Source organism: Mustelus asterias, chromosome 21 (assembly GCF_964213995.1).
Source record: "Mustelus asterias chromosome 21, sMusAst1.hap1.1, whole genome shotgun sequence".
In the NCBI taxonomy this organism is placed as follows: domain Eukaryota; kingdom Metazoa; phylum Chordata; class Chondrichthyes; order Carcharhiniformes; family Triakidae; genus Mustelus; species Mustelus asterias.
In genome coordinates this window covers 40,100,458-40,121,320 of record NC_135821.1, presented here as the reverse complement: position 1 = coordinate 40,121,320, position 20,863 = coordinate 40,100,458, and the positions used below count along the sequence as shown (strand labels likewise).

At 44.0% G+C, this 20,863-nt stretch overlaps 1 protein-coding gene across 2 annotated transcripts; it reads right to left on the bottom strand.

Moving 5' to 3' along the window:
* Positions 1-583: 583 nt before the first annotated feature.
* Positions 584-18,523, bottom strand: airim (AFG2 interacting ribosome maturation factor). Of its 2 annotated transcripts, none has more exons than XM_078237166.1 (5): positions 18,485-18,523; positions 8,911-9,201; positions 6,060-6,239; positions 4,182-4,300; positions 584-2,033 (listed from the first exon to the last, which is right to left on the bottom strand). In XM_078237166.1, exons 1-5 carry the CDS (start codon positions 18,520-18,522, stop codon positions 1,984-1,986), a joined length of 678 nt encoding a protein of 225 aa, XP_078093292.1. In that variant the 5' UTR covers position 18,523; the 3' UTR covers positions 584-1,983. The 2 variants fall into 2 exon arrangements, with proteins under 2 accessions (XP_078093292.1, XP_078093293.1); XM_078237167.1 differs by having other exon boundaries at positions 590-2,033; positions 18,458-18,513.
* Between the last annotated feature and the right edge of the window lie 2,340 nt (positions 18,524-20,863).

Sequence of the window (20,863 nt, the reverse complement as noted above, 5' to 3'; positions counted from 1 at the left end):
CTTTTCACTCTACACAAATATAGGGTGGCACAGTGGTTGCATCACAGCACCAGGGACCTGCTGCATCACAGCACCAGGGACCTAGGTTCAATTTCTGAGTGACTATCTGTGTGGAGTTTGCACTTTCTCCACATATCTGCACGGGTTTCCTCCGGGTGCTCCAGTTTCCTCCCATATTCCAAAGATGTGCGGGTTAGGTGGACTGGCCATGCTAAATTGCCTCTTAGTGTCAGGGGGATTAGCAGGATAAAAACGTGGGGTTATGGGGAGGGAGCCTGGTGGGACTGTTCTCGGTGCAGGATCAATGGGCCGAGTAGCCTCCTTCTGCACTGTCAGGATTCTATGATTCTATGTGACAATAATAAATCAAAATGTAAATACTAGTAGCCTCTTTTAAGTGGTTTCTACCTGGTTTTCAATCAAAACAAATTCACTGAATAGCGTCCTCCTTGACTTAATGGCCCCACAATTTGCCAGTAATAACTGTGTACTCTAGCCAGATTAATTGCTGCAATAAATAAAGCAATGACTACCAGAATCCCATGCACATAGAGTAATAACATACAGAATAACAATTTAAAATGGGATTTGAAATATATTTATTTATAAACCAGAATTTAAAAAACTATTTCATGATACATAATTTGATTTTATTGCGGATGAATATTCACTTTTTGTTTTACTTCTGCACCATGCAACAACTTTTGTGCAATTCATTTCCTATCTCCTGTTTTCTCTTGGATAACCTTTAGCCTGCAGGATTTTCCGCTCCCTCCGAGATCAATAGAATTTTGAATGGGTCACCATAATTTCCGGCCTCACCCATTCCGTGACGGGGACATATAATTCAGCTCATTCCCTCCAAAATTCCTAAGGTTCGGAGTTTGGTTTTCCAAGTTGGAATGGTAGAATGAAGGGGTGTTTGGATCAGGGCCTGAAGCCACAAAAGCATTCTCTCCCTTTCAAAACCCACATTCCCCTCCACAAATCCTGCCAGTTTGAGGGGTTGACGTATAAAGTGTCTGGCGGCAATGGACAGCTGTATCAGAACGTCATATGAATGAGGAGTCAGCCAGTTTCCTCACTCAGGCCCTAAGCAATGTTGTGGAGCAGATGTTTGTGCTCCCCTGGTGTCGGGTATCCTTAGGGCTTTGGAAGCAGCAGGTTGAGGAATTTAGAACTTCGAGTGCTGGTTTTAACTCGCACAATCAGTTCTATTACCAAAATTGGAGGCGCCAAAAAAAAAACTGAACTTCAGATCAGTAGCAGGATCCCCATTCAGGTGGGTACCTCAGTTGCACCGTTAGTTTTCACGTTAGTTCCAGCAAATCAGATGTAATTATAGTTTGCGCTACTGATTTTGTTTTCATTTTCAAGGTGTAGACATCATTGGCAAGGAGGGCATTGATTATCAATGCCCACTGCACATTTTTGAATGGGTTATGGTCACAGGCAACGGACAGGTGTGCGATCCTCTCTAATACCCTCTGTATCTCCCCCTCCCACCCGCCCCTTCCCAATCCCCTCCACACTGCCAGGCTCCGCCAGTATTTTCAGGAACTTTGCTTCCACATCTTACAATGCCACTTCAATTAATCCCTCAGGGCACAGTATGGGGCAACTTTTACTCCATTGTTCCCTCACATTCTGCAGGGCACAGCCTCATCAGGACAGATACCCACACTGGAAATCATAGGCAGGCCACTGCTGCATTGGGCTGGAGCTCCATAATGTGGAAACGTGCTGCCATCTAAACTTTAATTGAAAAGGGATATATTTGCAGAGGATGAAAATTAGGTAAAATTACCAACTAGGCCTGTTCTTGAGGAGTAGTTCGGCTACATTTGTAGTACGTATGCAGTAGAGGAAATCACATCTGAACTACTTTCCGTGTTGGGATGTGCTGAATTGTCCCTTTTCAGGACAACTGGCTTCAAGTAGAAGTTGAAATCCTGACAGTTCCTGCAAAGAGCTGTGTCCATGCTAGGAGCCTTCACGCGTTTCCATGAAGTATGTCACCTTTAGTAGAGTATCTGGAACATTAAAACAAAGTTGCAACGTCAGTGATCCATCGAGAACTGCAAACAAAATTTTCACGTTAGTTCCAGCAAATCAGATGTAATTATAGTTTGCGCTACTGATTTTGTTTTCATTTTCAAGGTGTAGACATCATTGGCAAGGAGGGCATTGATTATCAATCCCTATTGTTAAAATTGAGTGGCTTGCTAGGCTACTCGAGAGGACAGTTAAAGAGTTAACCACGGTGTCGCCGAATTGGGAGGCACATATGGGCCAGTCTGGATAAGGATAACATGTTTCATTCCCTAAAGTGTATTAGTCAGTTTGGTTTTTCCAACAATCTAACTACTTTATGGTCAATTTTACTGGTACTAGCTCTGGATAGATTCGTAATGTCATTGTCACAGAAGGAGGTAATTTAACATACTGAGTCCCTGGAGCCCTGCCAAATTAGTTCCCTCAGTATCTATCCAATTTTCTTTTGAAATCAATGATCATCTCCTCTTGCTGTAAAAAAAAGTACTTCCTCGCATTCCCCCTGCATCTCTCGCCCAAAACCTTAAATCTGTCTAAGTTTATTTATTAGTCACAATTAGGCTTACATTCACACTGCAATGAAGTTACTGTGAAAATCCCCTATTTGTCACCTATCCGGCGCGTGTACACGGAGGGAGAATTTAGCATGGTCAATTCACCTAACTTGCACATCTTTGGACTTTGGAAGGAAACCGGAGCACCCGGAGGAAACCCACGCGGACACAGGGAGAACGTGCAAACTCCACACAGACAGTGACCCAAGCCAGGAATCGAATCCGGGTCCCTGGCGCTGTAAGGCGGCAGTGCTAACCACTGTGCCACCCTAGTCCTTGTATTGTCAACAAATGGGAACAGCTATTTTTGGTCCACCTGATTTAAATCGGTCATAATCTTGTAAACCTCTCTCCAATCTCCCCCCAATCTTCTTTGTTGCAAGAACAGTCACAACTTCTGCAACCTCACCTTGCAGCTAAATCCCCTCATCCTTGAAACTATTCTGGTTGATCTCCTCTGCACCCTCTCAAGAGACCTCACACATCCTTCCTCAAGTGTGGCGACCAGAACTGGGCACAATACTCTAGTTGCGCCGTAACCAAAGATTTATACAGGTTCAACATAACTTCCTTTTTTTGTACCAATATCTCCATTTATGAAGTCCGAGATTACATATGCTTTGTTAACATTCTCTCAATCCATCCTGCCAAAGATCTATGCACATGAATCCCCAAGTCCCTCTGATCTTACACACTTTTTAGAATTGTGCCATTAAGTCTATAGTACCTCTCTCTATCCCGTCTGTCAAAATGCATCACCTCAAACTTTTTTGCATTAAGCTCCACCTGCCATTTGTCTGTCCATTCTGCTGGCCTATGTCCTGTTGCAGATGACTGATATCATCCCCATTGTCTTGCAAACCTTTCAGTTTGGTATTTTTGCAAGATTTTGCCCTGCCTTCTAATTTCATAGCCATTTCAATACAGCTGCAAAAATAGTGGTCCTAGCACTGACTCTTGAGGAACACCACAGTCCACCATCTCCCAGTCTGAAAAGCAACCATTTACCATGACTTAGTTTACTGTCCTTGTGCCACTTTTTTTAAAATCCAAGTTGACACCACCCCTCCTTTTCCACAAACCTCAATTTTATTAAGCGGCCTTTTATGTGGTACTTTGTAAACCTTTTTAAAAAAAATCCATATAGACAACATCCATTTCATCGATCTTCTCTGCTGCTTGATCAAAAAATGCAATTAGATTAATCCACTTTAATTGCCATTTACAAATCTGCGCTGGCTCTCCTTTATTAACACCAACCTTCTCCAAGTGCCTGTGGATTTTTTTGTTGATTACTGTTTCTTAGACCTTACCCATCACCGAGCGGCCTGTAATAATTTATTTCCAGATTGTTTTGAATGACATCCTTCTTCAACTGATCCAAATAAAATCATTACTACGATTCTAGGTTTCATATTTAAATTTTTTTCCTGCTCTAACTGCGCCTCTTAGAAGGTGCTAACTGGGTTATAATTCCACAGTTTCCAGAAGCTTCCAAATCCTTTAAATCTGCTGGAGAAAATGGTCGAAGCAAGGTGAGAGCAGGAAACTGAACAAGTGACTACAAATTACCTCGAACCAAGTCCTGATCCATCCGTTCTGACACACTACTCCAGGATTGGGGGAGAGCTCGAAGATTTGGCAGATTATCAGGGCTGATATCCTGAAGTAAGAGTCTCCTGGATAGATATCTTGTATGGTTGTTAAAGAAAACACATAGTAGAATGAGAAGCAGTTCAAAGGTCACATGGATGTCATTCACTGTCAGTGTCCTCAGTCTTCCATAACCAAGAGCTGACATTTATACACACATCAATACATCCCAAGGTACCAATAGTTGGAGATCCGGCACTGATATTATGGAGAAGTGAGGGAGAGGCTGAAAATGTGGCTGCAAAGGTGATTGTTTGGAGGTGGGAGAGATATGGCAAAGGGAGGAGTTTCAAAAAAAGGGGTTCATTTTCAGGCCTCCGCTCTGGCGTAAAAGGAAACTGTCTTGAAAACAGGGGCAGAGGACAATAAGCTACAGACCCATTACCACTGTCAGTGTGCCTGCAGCACATTCACCCAGCCCTACTGCTGCAAGGCCAGAGAACTCAGGCTCACGAGTCCTTTTAAAATACTAATCCGAGATGGGCAGCACGGTGGCATAGTGGTTAGCATTGTTGTCTCACAGCACCAAAGACCCAGGTTTGATTCCCGCTTGGGTCACTGTCTGCGTGGAGTTTGCATGTTAAAGTTTATTTATTAGTCACAAGGCTTACATTAACACGGCAATGAAGTTACTGTGAAATTCCCCTCGTCGCCACTGTCTGGCACCTGTTCGGGTCATTGCACCTAACCAGCATGTCTTTCAGAGTGTGGGAGGAAACCGGAGCACCCGGAGGAAACCCACGCAGACACGGGGAGAACGTGCAAACTCCACAGACAGTGACCCAAGCCAGGAATCGAACCCGGGTCCCTGGCGCTGTGAAGCAACAGTGCCACGTTCTCCCTGTGTCTGCATAGGTTTCCTCCCACAGTCCAAGGATATGCGGGTTAGGTGCATTGGTCATGCTAAATTGCCCCTTGGTCTCCCGGGATGCATAGGTTAGAGGGATTAGCGGGGTGAATACGTGGGTTACAGGGATAGGGCCTGGGTAGGATTGTTGTCGGTGCGGTCTCCTGTCACTTTATTATTCATCATGTCCATTTTAGAACACTCCTTGACCTATGTTGGAAAAGAACAGCTTTAGTTCAATCAAAATTAATCAAACAAATTAAAGGGCTTCAATTGTCATCCTAGAGTGTCCTCACTATCCATCCCAAAGTCTGGATGTGGTCACAAGACAGCCAGATGCTGTGTCACCAATAGTAGAGCAGAAAGAAGGATTGCACAGAGCAGAGTTGAAAGAGCAGACAATGCGAGTAAGGGGGAGTAGCCAACACTCCCGGATTGTCCACGAGTCTCCCAGAATGGAAGACCTGATCCTTATTTAATGCAGTTACTGAACTAGAAGAAAAGAATCCATGGTTCACGCCTGCCTGTCCACAGTGGGGATCTGCTAGTTCAAATGTATACCCATTCTCACCATCATCCCACTTGCCTGCACCCCCAGAAAGCCTTTACCCCTACCACCAACACCACCCACCACAATCCTCTGCAATTGCACTTGTTTTAGGATACCTCCTATCTTAAGAAATGGCTAGAAAACATATCGCTTGTCCCTCTGCTTTCAAGACAGTTCCCTTTTACACCAGAACGAGGCCTGAAAATGAACCCCTTTTCTGAAACTCCTCCCCTTGCCATATCTCTCCCACCTCCAAACAATCACTTTTACAGCCACATTTTCAGCCTTCCCCTCACTTTTCCATAATATCAGTGCCGGATCTTGCACCCTGAAGTTACAGCAGGGGGACACCAGCCAGGAAGGGAGCCCTGTGGGCACAGGGGCCAACATCGAAGGATACTGGCTTCTGTAGAAGCGCTGGACATCTTGAAGCCATTCCAGCATATCTGCCACCGAAGGGCAGAGACATGAACGCTCAAGGATTGCAGTCAAACCAATGGCATCAGCATGTTGTTCGTACGTTTGGAAGCACGATGTCACTTGATTATTTGTCGTGTCCCGTACCTTTTTTAAAATGCTCCTTGACCGATGTGGGAAAAGAACAGAATTAGTTCAATCAAGATTAATTATCAAACAAATTCAAGTTAAAGTCACATGGACTTTCCTCCCTGACTCTTTTTGAAATTGCTATTAGAAATTTAACTGTTAGCACAGTTGAAGTCTGATTCCACAGGATTGCAGGCTCATTTTGGTATTCTGGAATCACTCAAAAGAATATGGATTTTCCATTCAGCTTTAACATTGCTTTCTTGCACAGTGAACTTATACTGTCAAATAATTTATCCTAGTCGTTCTGACAGACAAGTCAGCTCGGTTCAGTTGTTGGAACACTGATCTTGGATTCAGAAGGTTGCATGTTCAAGCCCCACTTCAGCATTTGAAGGCAGTCTTGACTGACACTCAGAGAATGTTGCACTATTATAGGGTGCTGTCTTTCAGATCAGATGTCCAGCAGAGTTTGATTTAATACATTATGCACAATTTGACAAAGTACAGTAAGCTTTACCCGTTCCAAAGCCCAACCAGCACAAACAGACAAGACTGCTTGTCATATAATTTGCTACTTGTGGGACCTTTAGTGCATCCATTCGGTTCAGCACCACCACAATTCAAATGTAACTTATTTGATATGGAGCACACATGGACATCTCAAAGATGTGCCAAATAGATGGAGGTTACTTCTCAACAAGATGTCTTAATATTAGACTAGGCTTTATTTACTTGCTTCTACTTTCCACTACGCTTCTGAATCCTTGAATTGTGTGGATTATCTTTCAGAGCTTAGATTGAACAAAAAGAGAATTAACAATCCAACCAAATCAAAGTTAGCAACGCTTCATTGTTTGAACTGTGGATGGTTCGGTCAGTCAGATGAAATTGATAATAATTATGAATCTGTAACTAAAATTCGTAACGGTTCAAGGTGAAGTTTCATTAAAAGAATGAAGGATCCACAGACCCATACAGGTCAAAAGGCCCACCACCATCTAAATTCCCAAACTGTAAATCGGTATCTGACTTCTGCTGTTGTGCCAGTGGACACTCTATCTGGCCTCAGCACCTCAAAGCAGGGTCGGGAAGAAAGTAAAAGGGCTCCCATTTCTTGGGCAGTGCATGTTAATGACTGCACACTGAAGGCAAGTCGAATACCAAACCAAAACTGACTGTCTAACCTCACCTGGGCCAAATATTGAGGAGTGCCAAACTCCTGTAGAAGTAAACCCTAGCATGAGTCTGTGCATTGTTAAACATGCAGGTAGGGTAAAACGGGTGATGGTATCAGATCAGTTATCCATTCTGCATCTCTCTTAATTTTCAGAAACGGCCCTATCAGTGTGATGATTCTACTATTAATATGTTTTATATTAGTGGGGGACTGCTTGAAGATGCAGTGCTTTATTACAAGCAGTTGGTTTGTTTGGAAGGAATACAGCTGGAAAGCAGGACAATTACTCATTTTAGCCATGCAAGTGTTTATTTAGCAAAGGCTTCATGTGATGTTCTTTGATCAAAGTAATGGAAAGTGAGTTAGGTATACAGAGACTGAGTCATTGTGATATTAGGTTAATGGGAGGAGCTAGGCTTGTAGTAGAAAAGACATTTTCATTTTGAAAAGGGCAGTTGCTGACTGAAGCGGTTTAAAAAGAAAAGGTCTGCTTTCTTGCTCCAAACAAGTATTTTTCTGAAAAAGCTCTCTGAAAGCTCTAGGGCTGTTATCCAAATCAGAGCAAGTTTATCGGTGTTTGCTAACTATTTTAAAAGTGGAGTTTAAACCTGTAAGAGAAATATTGCTTAATTGGAACCGAATTAGTGATAAATTAGAAATTATGAGTTGTTGCTTTTCACGTTTAAAGATAGTTCAATGTTTAATAGTTAAACTGTTTGATTTTGTTAGAGTTTTATATAAACTGTGTTATGAATAAAGCTTCTTTTGATAAGAGATCCTTTGTCAGTGGAGCTACTCCTGAGGCATTTATGCCAAAAATTAAAAAAATTGTTGGGACCTAATGTAATTCCATAACATCCTTTGGGCTTCGAGTCCAGCACCCGAACATCAGCCAAAGTCACAATTATCCTCAAGCAGACAAAAATGTGAATAAAATAAATGACACATGCTGTCGAGGCTTTTCACAAGAATACCAAATTGTAAAGGGAACAACAATTTATACTGCATGAATAGAGAATGCTCTTGGGATGGCAAATGGACTCTGATGCAGTATAAATTGCTGTTCCCATTACAATTTGTATTCTTGTGAATTGCCCTGCTGAGTGCAAGAGAAAAAGCTTTGACAGCATGCATCTATTTTAGCAATACTAAAATAAATGAATCAAATTTGAGAAGCTAGATGATCAATATCGAATGTATGTTCCCAAGGGAAATTTCAGCTTAATTTTTTTTTAAATGACAACAATGCTGCACTAAGACTGTGGCTCACTATAAAAACTCTTTGTACTGTAGTCACCTGGAGAACTTTTCATTCCTCTTTACTTATGAACCATATCATTGTGAATTATATCATTCTTTGTTGGACTCGTTGGCAGGAGTGGTTTAAATGCCATCCACATTCCCACAAAAATGAAACACCCATAAATGCATCCGATTTCAGCAATAAGCCAATGCTTGTACAGATTAATGTCCCGATATGGCACTTAAGACTTAATTATCAATAAGTGAATGATGTGGAGCCTACATTTTTTCACCAAGTTGTTCCAACTTGATTTCGATAGCCTGGTTGAGTTTATACTTCAGACGGGCTTGCAGGTCAGGAAATTCTCGGAAGGGAGTATTCTTAAACACCACTTTGTTGCATGCCTGGAGTTGCTCCGCTAGGTTACTCAGTGAGCTCAGGATGGGGAGACATTCAGTCAGTGTACTGTCCCATGAAATCTGTTGCTGCTCAACGACCTGGAAACATTTCTCTAGGGCTTGATGAAGAACCAGCAACACTTGTCCCTGAGACATTACTTTCTGTTCCAGGAACCTGTAATTTACAGAATCACAAGATAATAAATCCAGTCAACAAGAAAAAAATACCCTTGTACAAATGATCAAGCTATTAAAATATATTTTCAAAAATATATTCATTGCCAAACTACATCTTTTAAACTACAGATGCTAAAGTGCTATAAACGTCTGATCATTAAGCATTGAAAGTTAACTAAAAAAGGGCCAAACTTGAAATATTGATTCCTCTGTTCTCTCTACAGGTGCTGATGAGTTGTCTGCTCCCAGTACTTTCTGGTCTTTTGTTGGTCTTAGCTGTCACTAGTTCAGTGAGGCCTTTCTAATCAAATGGAATTAATTGGATTTTACGATCTCAATAAATATCACACAAATTTGACATGAGAATGTTGTATAAAACTACACCACAATAGTGACTGCATCCACTAACCAGTCCATTAAATGGGAAGCACTTTGAGACAAGCAAGCTCTCACAGACTAAACGTCTTTCTAACTCAGCCACGTCAGATTATATTCTACGGACACGTTAAGTGACTAGATATCAGCCGTGGTTGACCTGACTTGAGAAGATTGTGGGTTCAAGACCCACTCCAGGACTTGAGCACAAAAATCAGTGCCGATACTCTAGTGCAATATTGAGGGATTCCTGCACTTTGGGGGCGCTAGCTAAAAGATGGAATGTTAAACTGAGGTCCTGTCTGCCCGCTCAGATAGGTACAGAAAATACCGAAGGCACTATTCCAAAGAGAAGCAGAGTTAAGTTGGTGTCCCGGGCAACATTTATTGCTCAATCGACATCACAAAAACAGATTATCTGCTCATTATCACATTGCTGTTTGTAGGATTTTGCAATGTGAAAAATGGCTACTGAATTTAAGGCAGAACGATGGCACAGTGGTTAGCACTGCTGCCCCACAGCGTCAAGGACCCGAGTTCGATTCCCGGCTTGGGCTACTGTCTGTGTGGAGTCTGCAAATTCTCCCGTGTCTGTGTGGGTTTCCTCCAGGTGCTCCGGTTTCCTCCCACAGTCCAAAGATGTGCGGGTTTGGTGGATTGGCCAGGTTAAATTGCCCCTTGCTGTCAGGAAGACTAGCTTGGGTAAATGCGAGGAGTTATGGGGATAGGGCGTGGGTGGGATTGTGGTCAGTGCAGACTTGATGGGCCAAATGGCCTCCTTCTGCACTGCAGGATTCTATGAATTTCCTACACCAGTGATTACATTTCAAAAGTACTAATTGCCTGCAAAGCCCTTCAAGATGTCCAGTGGTTGTGAAAGGCATCATATAAATATAGGTCTTTGTTTCAAAAAGAACAATCAGAATAGGGTTAAATCACCAAGGGATGCACATGATGAATTTGTAGGTAAGTGCATCAAAATGGCAAAAGCATTCAATAACGAGTTTGCTCAGTATTTACCAGGAAAACTATTAAGGGCAGCATGAAGATAGCAACAAATTTATTAAGATACTTGAGATCGAAAGCGAGGAATCAATTGACAATCTAATCAAATAAAATTCCTGGCCCAAAAGGATTAATTCTGTGCATAATTAAAGTTAGGGAGGAGATAGCAGAGGCGCTATTATAGGTACATAAAAAATCATTAGGAAAAACAATAGTGCCAGAGGACTAGCAGGTAGCTAATTTTATTCCTATATCTAAAGAGAGAGATGTCCAGGGAACTGTAGCCCAGTTAGCTTAATGGCAGTGGAAGGAAATTTAATGGAATCATTAGTCAAAGATGTAATAGAAATATATCCAGTAAATTAAACTATAATGAAGGATAGTCAGCACGGATTTCAAAAGTGAAGTCATGTTTGACTGCACTTACAGAATTCTTTGAAGTAACAGAGAGAGTGGACAAGGGTAAAACAGTAGATGAATGGGAGATTTTCAAAACGCATTTAATACAAGGTACTGCGGAGTAGACGAAGAGCATGTTGGTTTCGCTTGTTGAGTCAGGGACAAGTATCAGAATAGTAACAAGTTGGTGGCAAAATAGAAAACAGCAAATAGGGATTAAGGGTAGATAATCAAACTGGCAAAAGATGTGAAGTAGTGATTCTTAAGGTTTGGTATCGGGACTGCTATTGTTCCTGTTTACATAAATTACTTAAACTTTGGAATTATAAATACAATTTCAAAATTAGTGGTCAACATCAAATTGAAGGAGGCTGAGCAAATGAACTTCAATAGGGACAAGTATTATATTTTGGTAAGAAGAATGAGGAGGCCATATATTGCTGGAATGAGTCTAAATGGAGTAGGGGAGCAACAGGATTTAGAAGGACTGATCCACAAGTCAGTAAAAGCAGTGACAGAGGTTAATAGTGCAATAAAAGAGTGAAGCCAGGCAATGGGATTCATTTCTAGAGGAATGGTACTGAAAAGTCGAGAAGTTATGTTAAACTTGTGGCAATCTTGGTTAGCCCACATCTGGGGGTACTGTGCTCAGTTCTGGTTGCCAGATTTTGTAAAAAAGGGATATGGAGGGACCAGAATGGGACAAAAAAGATTCAAAACGACAACAGAACTGAGAGGATATACTTATCAACTTATCATGACTAAAACAAAGAACAAAGAACAGTACAGCACAGGAAACAGGCCCTTCGGCCCTCCAAGCCTGTGCCGCTCCTTGGTCCAACTAGACCAATCGTTTGTATCCCTCCATTCCCAGGCTGCTCATGTGACTATCCAGGTAAGTCTTAAACAATGTCAGCGTGCCTGCCTCCACCACCCTACTTGGCAGCGCATTCCAGGCCCCCACCACCCTCTGTGTAAAAAACGTCCCTCTGATGTCTGAGTTATACTTCGCCCCTCTCAGCTTGAGCCCGTGACCCCTCGTGATCGTCACCTCCGACCTGGGAAAAAGCTTCCCACTGTTCACCCTATCTATACCCTTCATAATCTTGTATACCTCTATTAGATCTCCCCTCATTCTCCGTCTTTCCAAGGAGAACAACCCCAGTCTATCCAATCTCTCCTCATAGCTAAGACCCTCCATACCAGGCAACATCCTGGTAAACCTTCCCTGCACTCTCTCCAATGCCTCCACGTCCTTCTGGTAGTGCGGCGACCAGAACTGGACGCAGTACTCCAAATGTGGCCTAACCAGCGTTCTATACAGCTGCATCATCAGACTCCAGCTTTTATACTCTATACCCCGTCCTATAAAGGCAAGCATACCATATGCCTTCTTCACCACCTTCTCCACCTGTGTTGCCACCTTCAAGGATTTGTGGACTTGCACACCTAGGTCCCTCTGTGTTTCTATACTCCTGATGACTCTGGCTCTCTCCTCCAGAGATAAGGCTGTGGGGGTGAGGGTAGAAATAGAGAAAATGCTTTCACTAGCAAGGCGGCCAGGACAAATGGCATAAATATAAGCGTGCTGAATAAATCTAATATGGAACTCAAAGAACAAAGAACAGTACAGCACAAGAACAAGCCCTTCGACCCTCCAAGCCTGCGCCAATCATGCTGCCTGCCTAAACTAAAACAATATGCATTTACAGAGTCTGTATCCTTCCATTCCCATCCTACTCATGTTCGTCTAGTTGCCCTTTAAATGCCGCTATCGTACCTGCTCCCACCACCTCCCCGGGCAGCGCGTTCCAAACATTTACCACCCTCTGTGTAAAAAAAAACTTGCCTTGCACATCTCCTCTAAACTTTTCCCCATGCACCTTAAACCTATGTACCTTAGTATTTGACTTTTCTACCCTAGGAGAGAGCATCTGACTATCCACTCTGTCCATGCCACTCAATCTTGTTAACCTCTATCAGGTTACCCCTCAATCTCCATCATTCCAGTGAGAACAAGCTTCTCCTCATAGCTAATACCCTCCAGACCAGGCAACATCCTGGTAAGCCTCTTCTGTACCCCCTCCATAGCATCCACAACGTTTTGGTAGTAATGGCAACCAGAATTGTACACAATATGCTAAATGAGACCTAACTAAGGCTCTGTACAGCTGCAGCATGACCTGCCAATTTTTATACTCGATGCCCCGACTGATGAAAGCGAGCATGCCATATGCCTTCTTGACTACCTTATCCAACTGCGTTGCCACTTTCAGTGATTGGTGGACGCCCAGATGTCTCTGACTGTCAATACTCCTAGGGGTTTACAGTATAATTCCTACATGCATTGGACCTGCCAAAATGCATTACCACACGCTTGCTCGGATTAAACTCCATCTGCCATTTCTCCGCCCAAGTCTCCAACCGGTTTATATCTTCTATATCCTCTGATAATCCTCTTCATTATCTACAACTCCACCAATTTTTGTGTCGTCTGCAAACTTACTAATCAGACCAACTACATTTTCTTCCAAATCATTTATATCCACTATGAACAATGAGCCGATCCCTGTGGAACACCACTAGTCACAGCCTTCCATTCAGAAAAGCACCCGTCTACTGCTACCCTCTGTCTTTTACAGCCAAGTAAGAAGTCTCACAACACCAGGTTAAAGTCCAACAGGTTTTAACCTGGTGTTGAGAGACTTCTTACTGTGCTTACCCCAGTCCAACACCGGCATCTCCACTTCTATGTCCAAGCCAGTTCTGTATCCATCTTGCCAGCTCTTCTCTAATCCCATGTAACTTCACCTTTCGCACCAGTCTACCATGAGGTACCTTGTCAAAGGCTTTACTGAAGTCCATGTATACAACATCCACTGCCTTTGCCTCATCTATCTTAGTCACTTCCTCGAAAACCCGATCAAGTTAGTGAGGCCCAGCCACTCCTTCACAAAACCATGCTGTCTATCACTAATAAGTCCATTTGTTTCCAAATGTGAGCAAACCCTGTCCCTAAGAAGCTTTTCCAATAATTTCCCTATCACTGACGTAAGGCTCACCGGCCTATAATTTCCTGGATTATCCCTGCTGCCCTTCTTAAATAATGGAACGACATTGGCTACAGGTGACGTTCCAAAGGACTGGAGGATAGCCAATGAGGATACAAAGATTTCTGTCAAGGCCCCAGCAATTCAGGAGAAACTTCTCTGTCCAAAGAATTTGGAAGCTGCTGCCGTATGCGATTGAGACAAAAATCAAACACATTTGAGAATTTAGATATGCATATCAGGAAAAAAGGATTAGGAAGAATATGCTGATCTGATTAGACAAAAAGGGATGGGAGGAGGCTCATGTGAAATATAGACCAGTTGGGCTGGGTGACCTGTTCCTGTGATGTAGACTTTAATTCAAAAGAGTCAAAACATGCATGTTCAGGTGGGAACATCCATTGTAAAGTCAATTAGATATTCCATTCTTCATTGTTCCTTTCCCAGGAGTATTCATAATGGAAACATTATACTTACATTCTTGAAATCACTTTCTTGGGATTTAACTTTTCTTAAATGATATAGATTTATGACAGTGGTTTTACGTTTTCAGTCTGCTTTGCTTATTCAATCTTTGGATCTTGATAAACTGAAAAAACTGAAGACTGCATCCAAACGCCCATTCACATTAGTAATTGTGACCTAATCACTTGTGTGCTTGCTGACTGATAATCAAGTTAATGGGGGAGAAACTACAGCATATACTTTATTTGAACAAAGGGTGAACTGGTCCATGCCCCTTTCTCCTCTGCTGCAGTGACCCCCATCATATGGTCACCATACCATGAGCAATTAGTTAAACAGTGCCTATTTTCACATGCACGGGACTGTGCATTAAGCCTTGAACGAAGATTTTAAAAAACGGCAAGGTGGCATTGCATCAATGCACTGGAAGCTAAATGCTTTATTTGGTCTCTCACCCTTCCATAGAAACAAAGACGACAGGAGAAGGAGACGACAATTTGGCCCTTTGAGCCAAATCATCATCACAATCATGGTTGATCATCCAACTCAATAGCCTAATCCTGCTTTCTCCCATAACCTTTGATCCCATTTGCGCCAAGTGCTATATCTAGCCACCTCTTGAATACATTTAGCGTTTTGGCATCAACTACTTACTGTGGCAATGAATTCCACAGGCTCACCACTCTTTGGGTGAAGAAATGTCTCCTCACCTTTGTCCTAAATGGTCTACCCCGAATCCTCAGACTGTGACCCCTGGTTCTGGACTCCCCCACCATCGGGAATATCCTCCCTGCATCTACCCTATCTAGTCCAGTGAGAGTTCTATGATTTTAGACACAATTGTAGTTTTTCTGAATAGAATTGTTTTCCTTGAAGCAGAGGAGACTGAGTAGGGACATGACTGAGATGTATATAATTATGAGGGGCATTGATAGAATAGATAGGAAGAAACTTTCCCCCTTGGTGGAGGGATCAATGATCGGGGGATAGATTTAAGGTAAGGGGCAGGAGGTTTAGAGGGGATGTGAGGAAAAACATTTTCATCCAGAGGGTGCTGGGAGTCTGGAACTCACTGCCTGAAGGGGTGGTGGAGGCAGAGACCCTCATAACATTAAAAAAAATATTTAGATGTGCAGTTGCCATGTCAAGGTATACAAGACTATGGGCCAAGTGCTGGAAAATGGGATTAGAATAGTTAGGTGGTTTGTCTTCGACCACCACAGACAAAATGGGCCAAAGGGTCTTTTTCTGTATTGTCGAATTCTATGACTTTATGCTCCTGTGAAGTGCCTTTGGGTATTTTTCTAGAAGCTTTAGTAAGGAAGTACTGTTGCAACTATACATGTATTGGTGAGACCGCACCTGGAGTATTGTGCACAGTTTTGATCCCCTTATTTGAGGAAAGATCAGTGGCATTGGAGGCAGTTTAGAAGAGGCTCACTAGATTGTTTCCAGAGATGAGAGGTTTGTCGTATGAAGAGAGATTGAACAGTTTAGGCCTATACTTTTGGAATTTAGAAGAATGAGAAGAGATCAAATTGAGGTATATAAGATGATAAAAGGTATGGATAAAGTAGCAAGAAGTTTAACAACACCAGGTTAAAGTCCAACAGGTTTATTTGGTAGCAAAAGCCACACAAGCTTTCGAGGCTCTGAGCCCCTTCTTCAGGTGAGTGGGAATTCTGTTCACAAACAGAACTTATAAGACACAGACTCAATTTACATGAATAATCGTTGGAATGCGAATACTTACAACTAATCCAGTCTTTAAGAAACAAAACAATGGGAGTGGAGAGAGCATCAAGACAGGCTAAAAAGATGTGTATTGTCTCCAGACAAGACAGCCAGTGAAACTCTGCAGGTCCACGCAACTGTGGGAGTTACAAATAGTGTGACATAAATTCTGATTCTAGGATCGCATGATAAAGACTCAGGAGGAAAAAAGCAGAAATATTTATGTGAAATAGTGTGACATAAACCCAATATCCCGGTTGAGGCCGTCCTTGTGTGTGCGGAACCTGGCTATCAGTTTCTGCTCCGCGACTCTGCGCTGTCGTGTGTCGCGAAGGCCGCCTTGGAGAACGCTTACCCGAATATCAGAGGCCGAATGCCCGTGACCGCTTTATCCACATCATGGATAAAGTAGACATGGGGCAGATGCTTCCACTTGTGGGGCATTTTAGGACAAGAGGTCATAATCTTAGGATAAGGGGTAGCAAATTTAAAACAGAGTTGAGGAGAAACTACTACTCCCAAAGGATTGTGAATCTGTGGAATTTGCTACCCCAAAGTGTGGTGGTTGCTGGGACAGTGAGTAAATTTGAGGAGTTAGGCAGATTTTTAATTGGTAACGGGTTGAAGGGTTATGGGGAGAAGGCAGGAAAATGGGGATTAAGTGCATATCAGCCATGATCAAATGATAGAGCTGACTTGATGGGCCAAATGGCCCAATTCTGCTCCTATATCTTATATTATGAATATAGGAGTAGACCATTCAGCCCATCAAGCTTACTCCACCATCCACAACCAAAACAGCTTCTTCCCTGATGCCAAACTTTTGAATGGGCCTTCCTTGTATTAAATTGATCTTTCTCTACACCCTGACTATGACTGTAACACTACACTCTGCACCCTCTCCTTTCCTTCTCCCCAATGCACTCTATGAACCGTATGCTTTGTCTGCATGCTGCACAAGAAAAAATGTTCATCACTGTATCCCAATACATGTGACAATAATAAATTAATCATGGCTAATCATGGCTTCAATGCCTTTTACATCCACTAACCCTAATGAGTAAGAAGTCATAGAATCATAGAAACCCTACAGTACAGAAAGAGGCCATTCGGCCCATTGAGTCTACACCGACCACAATCCCACCCAGGCCCTACCCCCATATCCCTACATATTTTACCCACTAATCCCTCTAATCTACACATCCCAGGACACTAAGGGGCAATTTTAGCATGGCCAATCAACCTAACCCGCACATCTTTGGACTGTGGGAGGAAACCGAAGCACCCGGAGGAAACCCACGCAGACACGAGGAGAATGTGCAAACTCCGCACAGATAGTGACCCAAGCCGGGAATCAAACCCGGGTCCCTGGAACTGTGAAGCAGCAGTGCTAACCACTGTGCTACCGTGCCGCCCAGAGAAGTCTAACACCAGGTTAAAGTCGAACAGGTTTATTATTTTTTTCTTTTTTAAAGAAACAAGTCAAACTTCTTAGAATCATAGAAACCCTACAGTGCAGAAAGAGGCCATTTGGCCCATCGAGTCTGCACCACCACAACCCCACCCAGGCTCTACCCCCATACCCCTACATATTTACCCACTAATCCCTCTAACCTATGCATCCCAGGACACTAAGGGGCAATTTTAGCATGGCCAATCAACCTAACCCGCACATCTTTGGACTGTGGGAGGAAACCGGAGCACCCGGAGGAAACCCAGACACGAGGAGAATGTGCAAACTCCACACAGACAGTGACCTAAGCCAGGAATCGAACCCAGGTCCCTGGAGCTGTGAAGCAGCAGTGCTAACCACTGTGCTACCGTGCCGCCCAGAGAAGTCTAACACCAGGTTAAAGTCGAACAGGTTTATTTGGTATCACGAGCTTTCGCAGCGCTGCCCCTTCCATCGGGTGAGAATATAGGAGCACTCACTCTGGCTGTGCTTGGCTGGTTCGCTGTGTTTGTCTTTTAAACACTCATCTGATGATGAAGCAGCACTCCAAAAGCTCGTGATACCAAATAAACCTGTTGGGCTTTAACCTGGTGGTGTCCACCCCAGTCCAACGCCGGCATCTCCACATCATGGCCCCAATGACAACATGGGAATGTGGTTTGTGCTCAGCAGACAAACTGTACTGAGAAAGGCAGTCGCCACTGGGATCCTATAGAGCCCCACTCGCTGACCACTAACACTCTGATAGACTTTCCCCAGCTTTCACTCAGTACCTGCTCCACACTCACTCCGCCACTAACCTGATCCCACTCCACGGTCCGTCTCGCGATCTGCCCATGCGCAATGGCCACCACGGAAACTACGCACGCGCAGTACTCACCGCAGAAACTACGCACGCGCAGTACTCACCCGCACAAACCGCGCCTCCTCCCACACGAAAACCCGCCCCGAAAATGCGCCTGCGCGCTTCCCCCCTCCTCACGCCCGCCTCGAAGTCGCGCATGCGCACGTCACCGCCCCGAAACCGCGCTCTCGCCGATCACCACCGAAGACACGCCTGCGCGTCCCGCCGGAGCCGCGCCAACCTGGGACTGAGAGCCGTCACAGCTGCCACAATGCTAGTGTGTAACACCTATCCCTCCCTGAGTAGGGCCCGATGAGTGCTGCTTGATCCAGATAATCCTCCCAGTCACCTGCAGAGCCCATCAGACCTACCCTCCCTCCCAGACCTCCCCCAACCCAATTCCAGTCACCCATTTGCTGAAGCTGGGAGGGGAGCTACTGCACCTAAGTGTCTTCTGTGCACTGTGCTAGCTCTGGTGTCACGGATATGCTCATTGCTCTAAATATTCAAAATTGGACAAATACCTTAAAATGGCTAAATCTATGCCTGTCCATGACCACTGACCAAAATGAGCTGCCAAGCTGTGTTGGACAAACTTGCACTTCATTATTCCTGAAAAGCCACAAGTGAAACACTGAGTTGCACAGACCAAATTCAAAGCAAGCAGGACAGATGCTTCTATCATAGAATCCCTACAGTACAGACGGAGGCCATTTGGCCCTGTGAGTCTGCACCGACAACAATCCCACCCAGGTCCTATCCCCATAACCCCATGTATTTCACCTCCTAATCCCCCTGACACTAACGGGCAATTTAGCATGGCCAATGCATTGAACCAGCACATCTTTGGACTGTGGGAGGAAACCAGAGCACGTGGAGGAAACCATCGCAGACACAGGGAGAACGTGCAGACTCCACACAGATAGTTAACCAAGCTGGGAATTGAACCCGAGTCCCTGGCGCTGCAAGGCAGCAGTGCTAACCACGGTGCCACCGTGCCGCCCGTGCATGCGATAACGCAGGCTGACCAACCAGAGTCCACTCATCTGCAAGGACAAAATGTCCCTGCAACCACAAATTAGGGTTGTATGCCCTTGGTTTTTGAAGGTTAAGGAGTATTCAATTAAAGTTTTCAAGATATTAAGGGAAACAGACAGAATAGATACAAAATATTGGGGCGTCTAGGATAATGATTGGCAACATTTATACCAAAATAATCCTTTTTAAAAGTCCTGACCTGCTGAGAAACTCAGCACACATGGAGCAGTTGAACCAGGAGCACTCCTCATCACAATGGATGTCTCGGCACTCTACACCAGCATCCCCCATGATGATGGCATTACTGCAACTGCCTCAGTACTCAACGCCGACAACTGCCAGTTTCCAGATGCAATTTAACAACTCATCCGCTTCATCCTGGACCTCAATGTCTTCACCTTTAACCTGGTGTTGTGAGACTTCTTACTGTGCTTACCCCAATCCAACGCCGGCATCTCCACATCATGTTCACCTTCAACAACCAGTTCTTCATCCAGACACACGGAACAGCCATGGGGACCAACTTCACACCTCAATATGCCAACATCTTCATGCACAGGTTCGAACAAGACCTCTTCGCCGCACAGGACCTTCAACTGATGCTATACACTAGATACATCGATGACATTTTCTTACTTTGGCCTCATGGTGAACAATCACTGAAACAACTATATGATGACATCAACAAGTTCCATCCCACCATCAGACTCACCATGGACGACTCTCCGGAATCAGTTGCATTCTTGGACACACGCATCTCCATTAAGGACAGTCACCTCAGCACTTCACTGTACCGCAAGCCCATGGATAACCTCACGATGCTCCACTTCTCCAGCTTCCACCCTAAACACGTTAAAGAAGCCATCCCCTACAGACAAGCCCTCCGTGTACACAGGATCTGCTCAGATGAGGAGGATCGCAACAGACACCTCCAGACACTGAAAGATGGCCTCATAAGAACAAGATATGGTGCTCGACTCATTGATCAACAGTTCCGATGCACCACAGCGAAAAACCGCACCGACCCCCTCAGAAGACAAACACAGGACACGGTGGACAGAGTACCCTTCGTCGTCCAGTACTTCCCCGCAGCGGAGAAGCTACGACATCTTCTCCGGAGCTTTCAATATGTCATTGATGAAGACAAACATCTCGCCAAGGCCATCCCCACACTCCCACTTCTTGCCTTCAAACAACCGCACAATCTCAAACAAACCATTGTCCGCAGCAAACGACCCAGCCTTCAGGAGAACAGTGACCACGACACCACACAACCCTGCCACAGCAACCTCTGCAA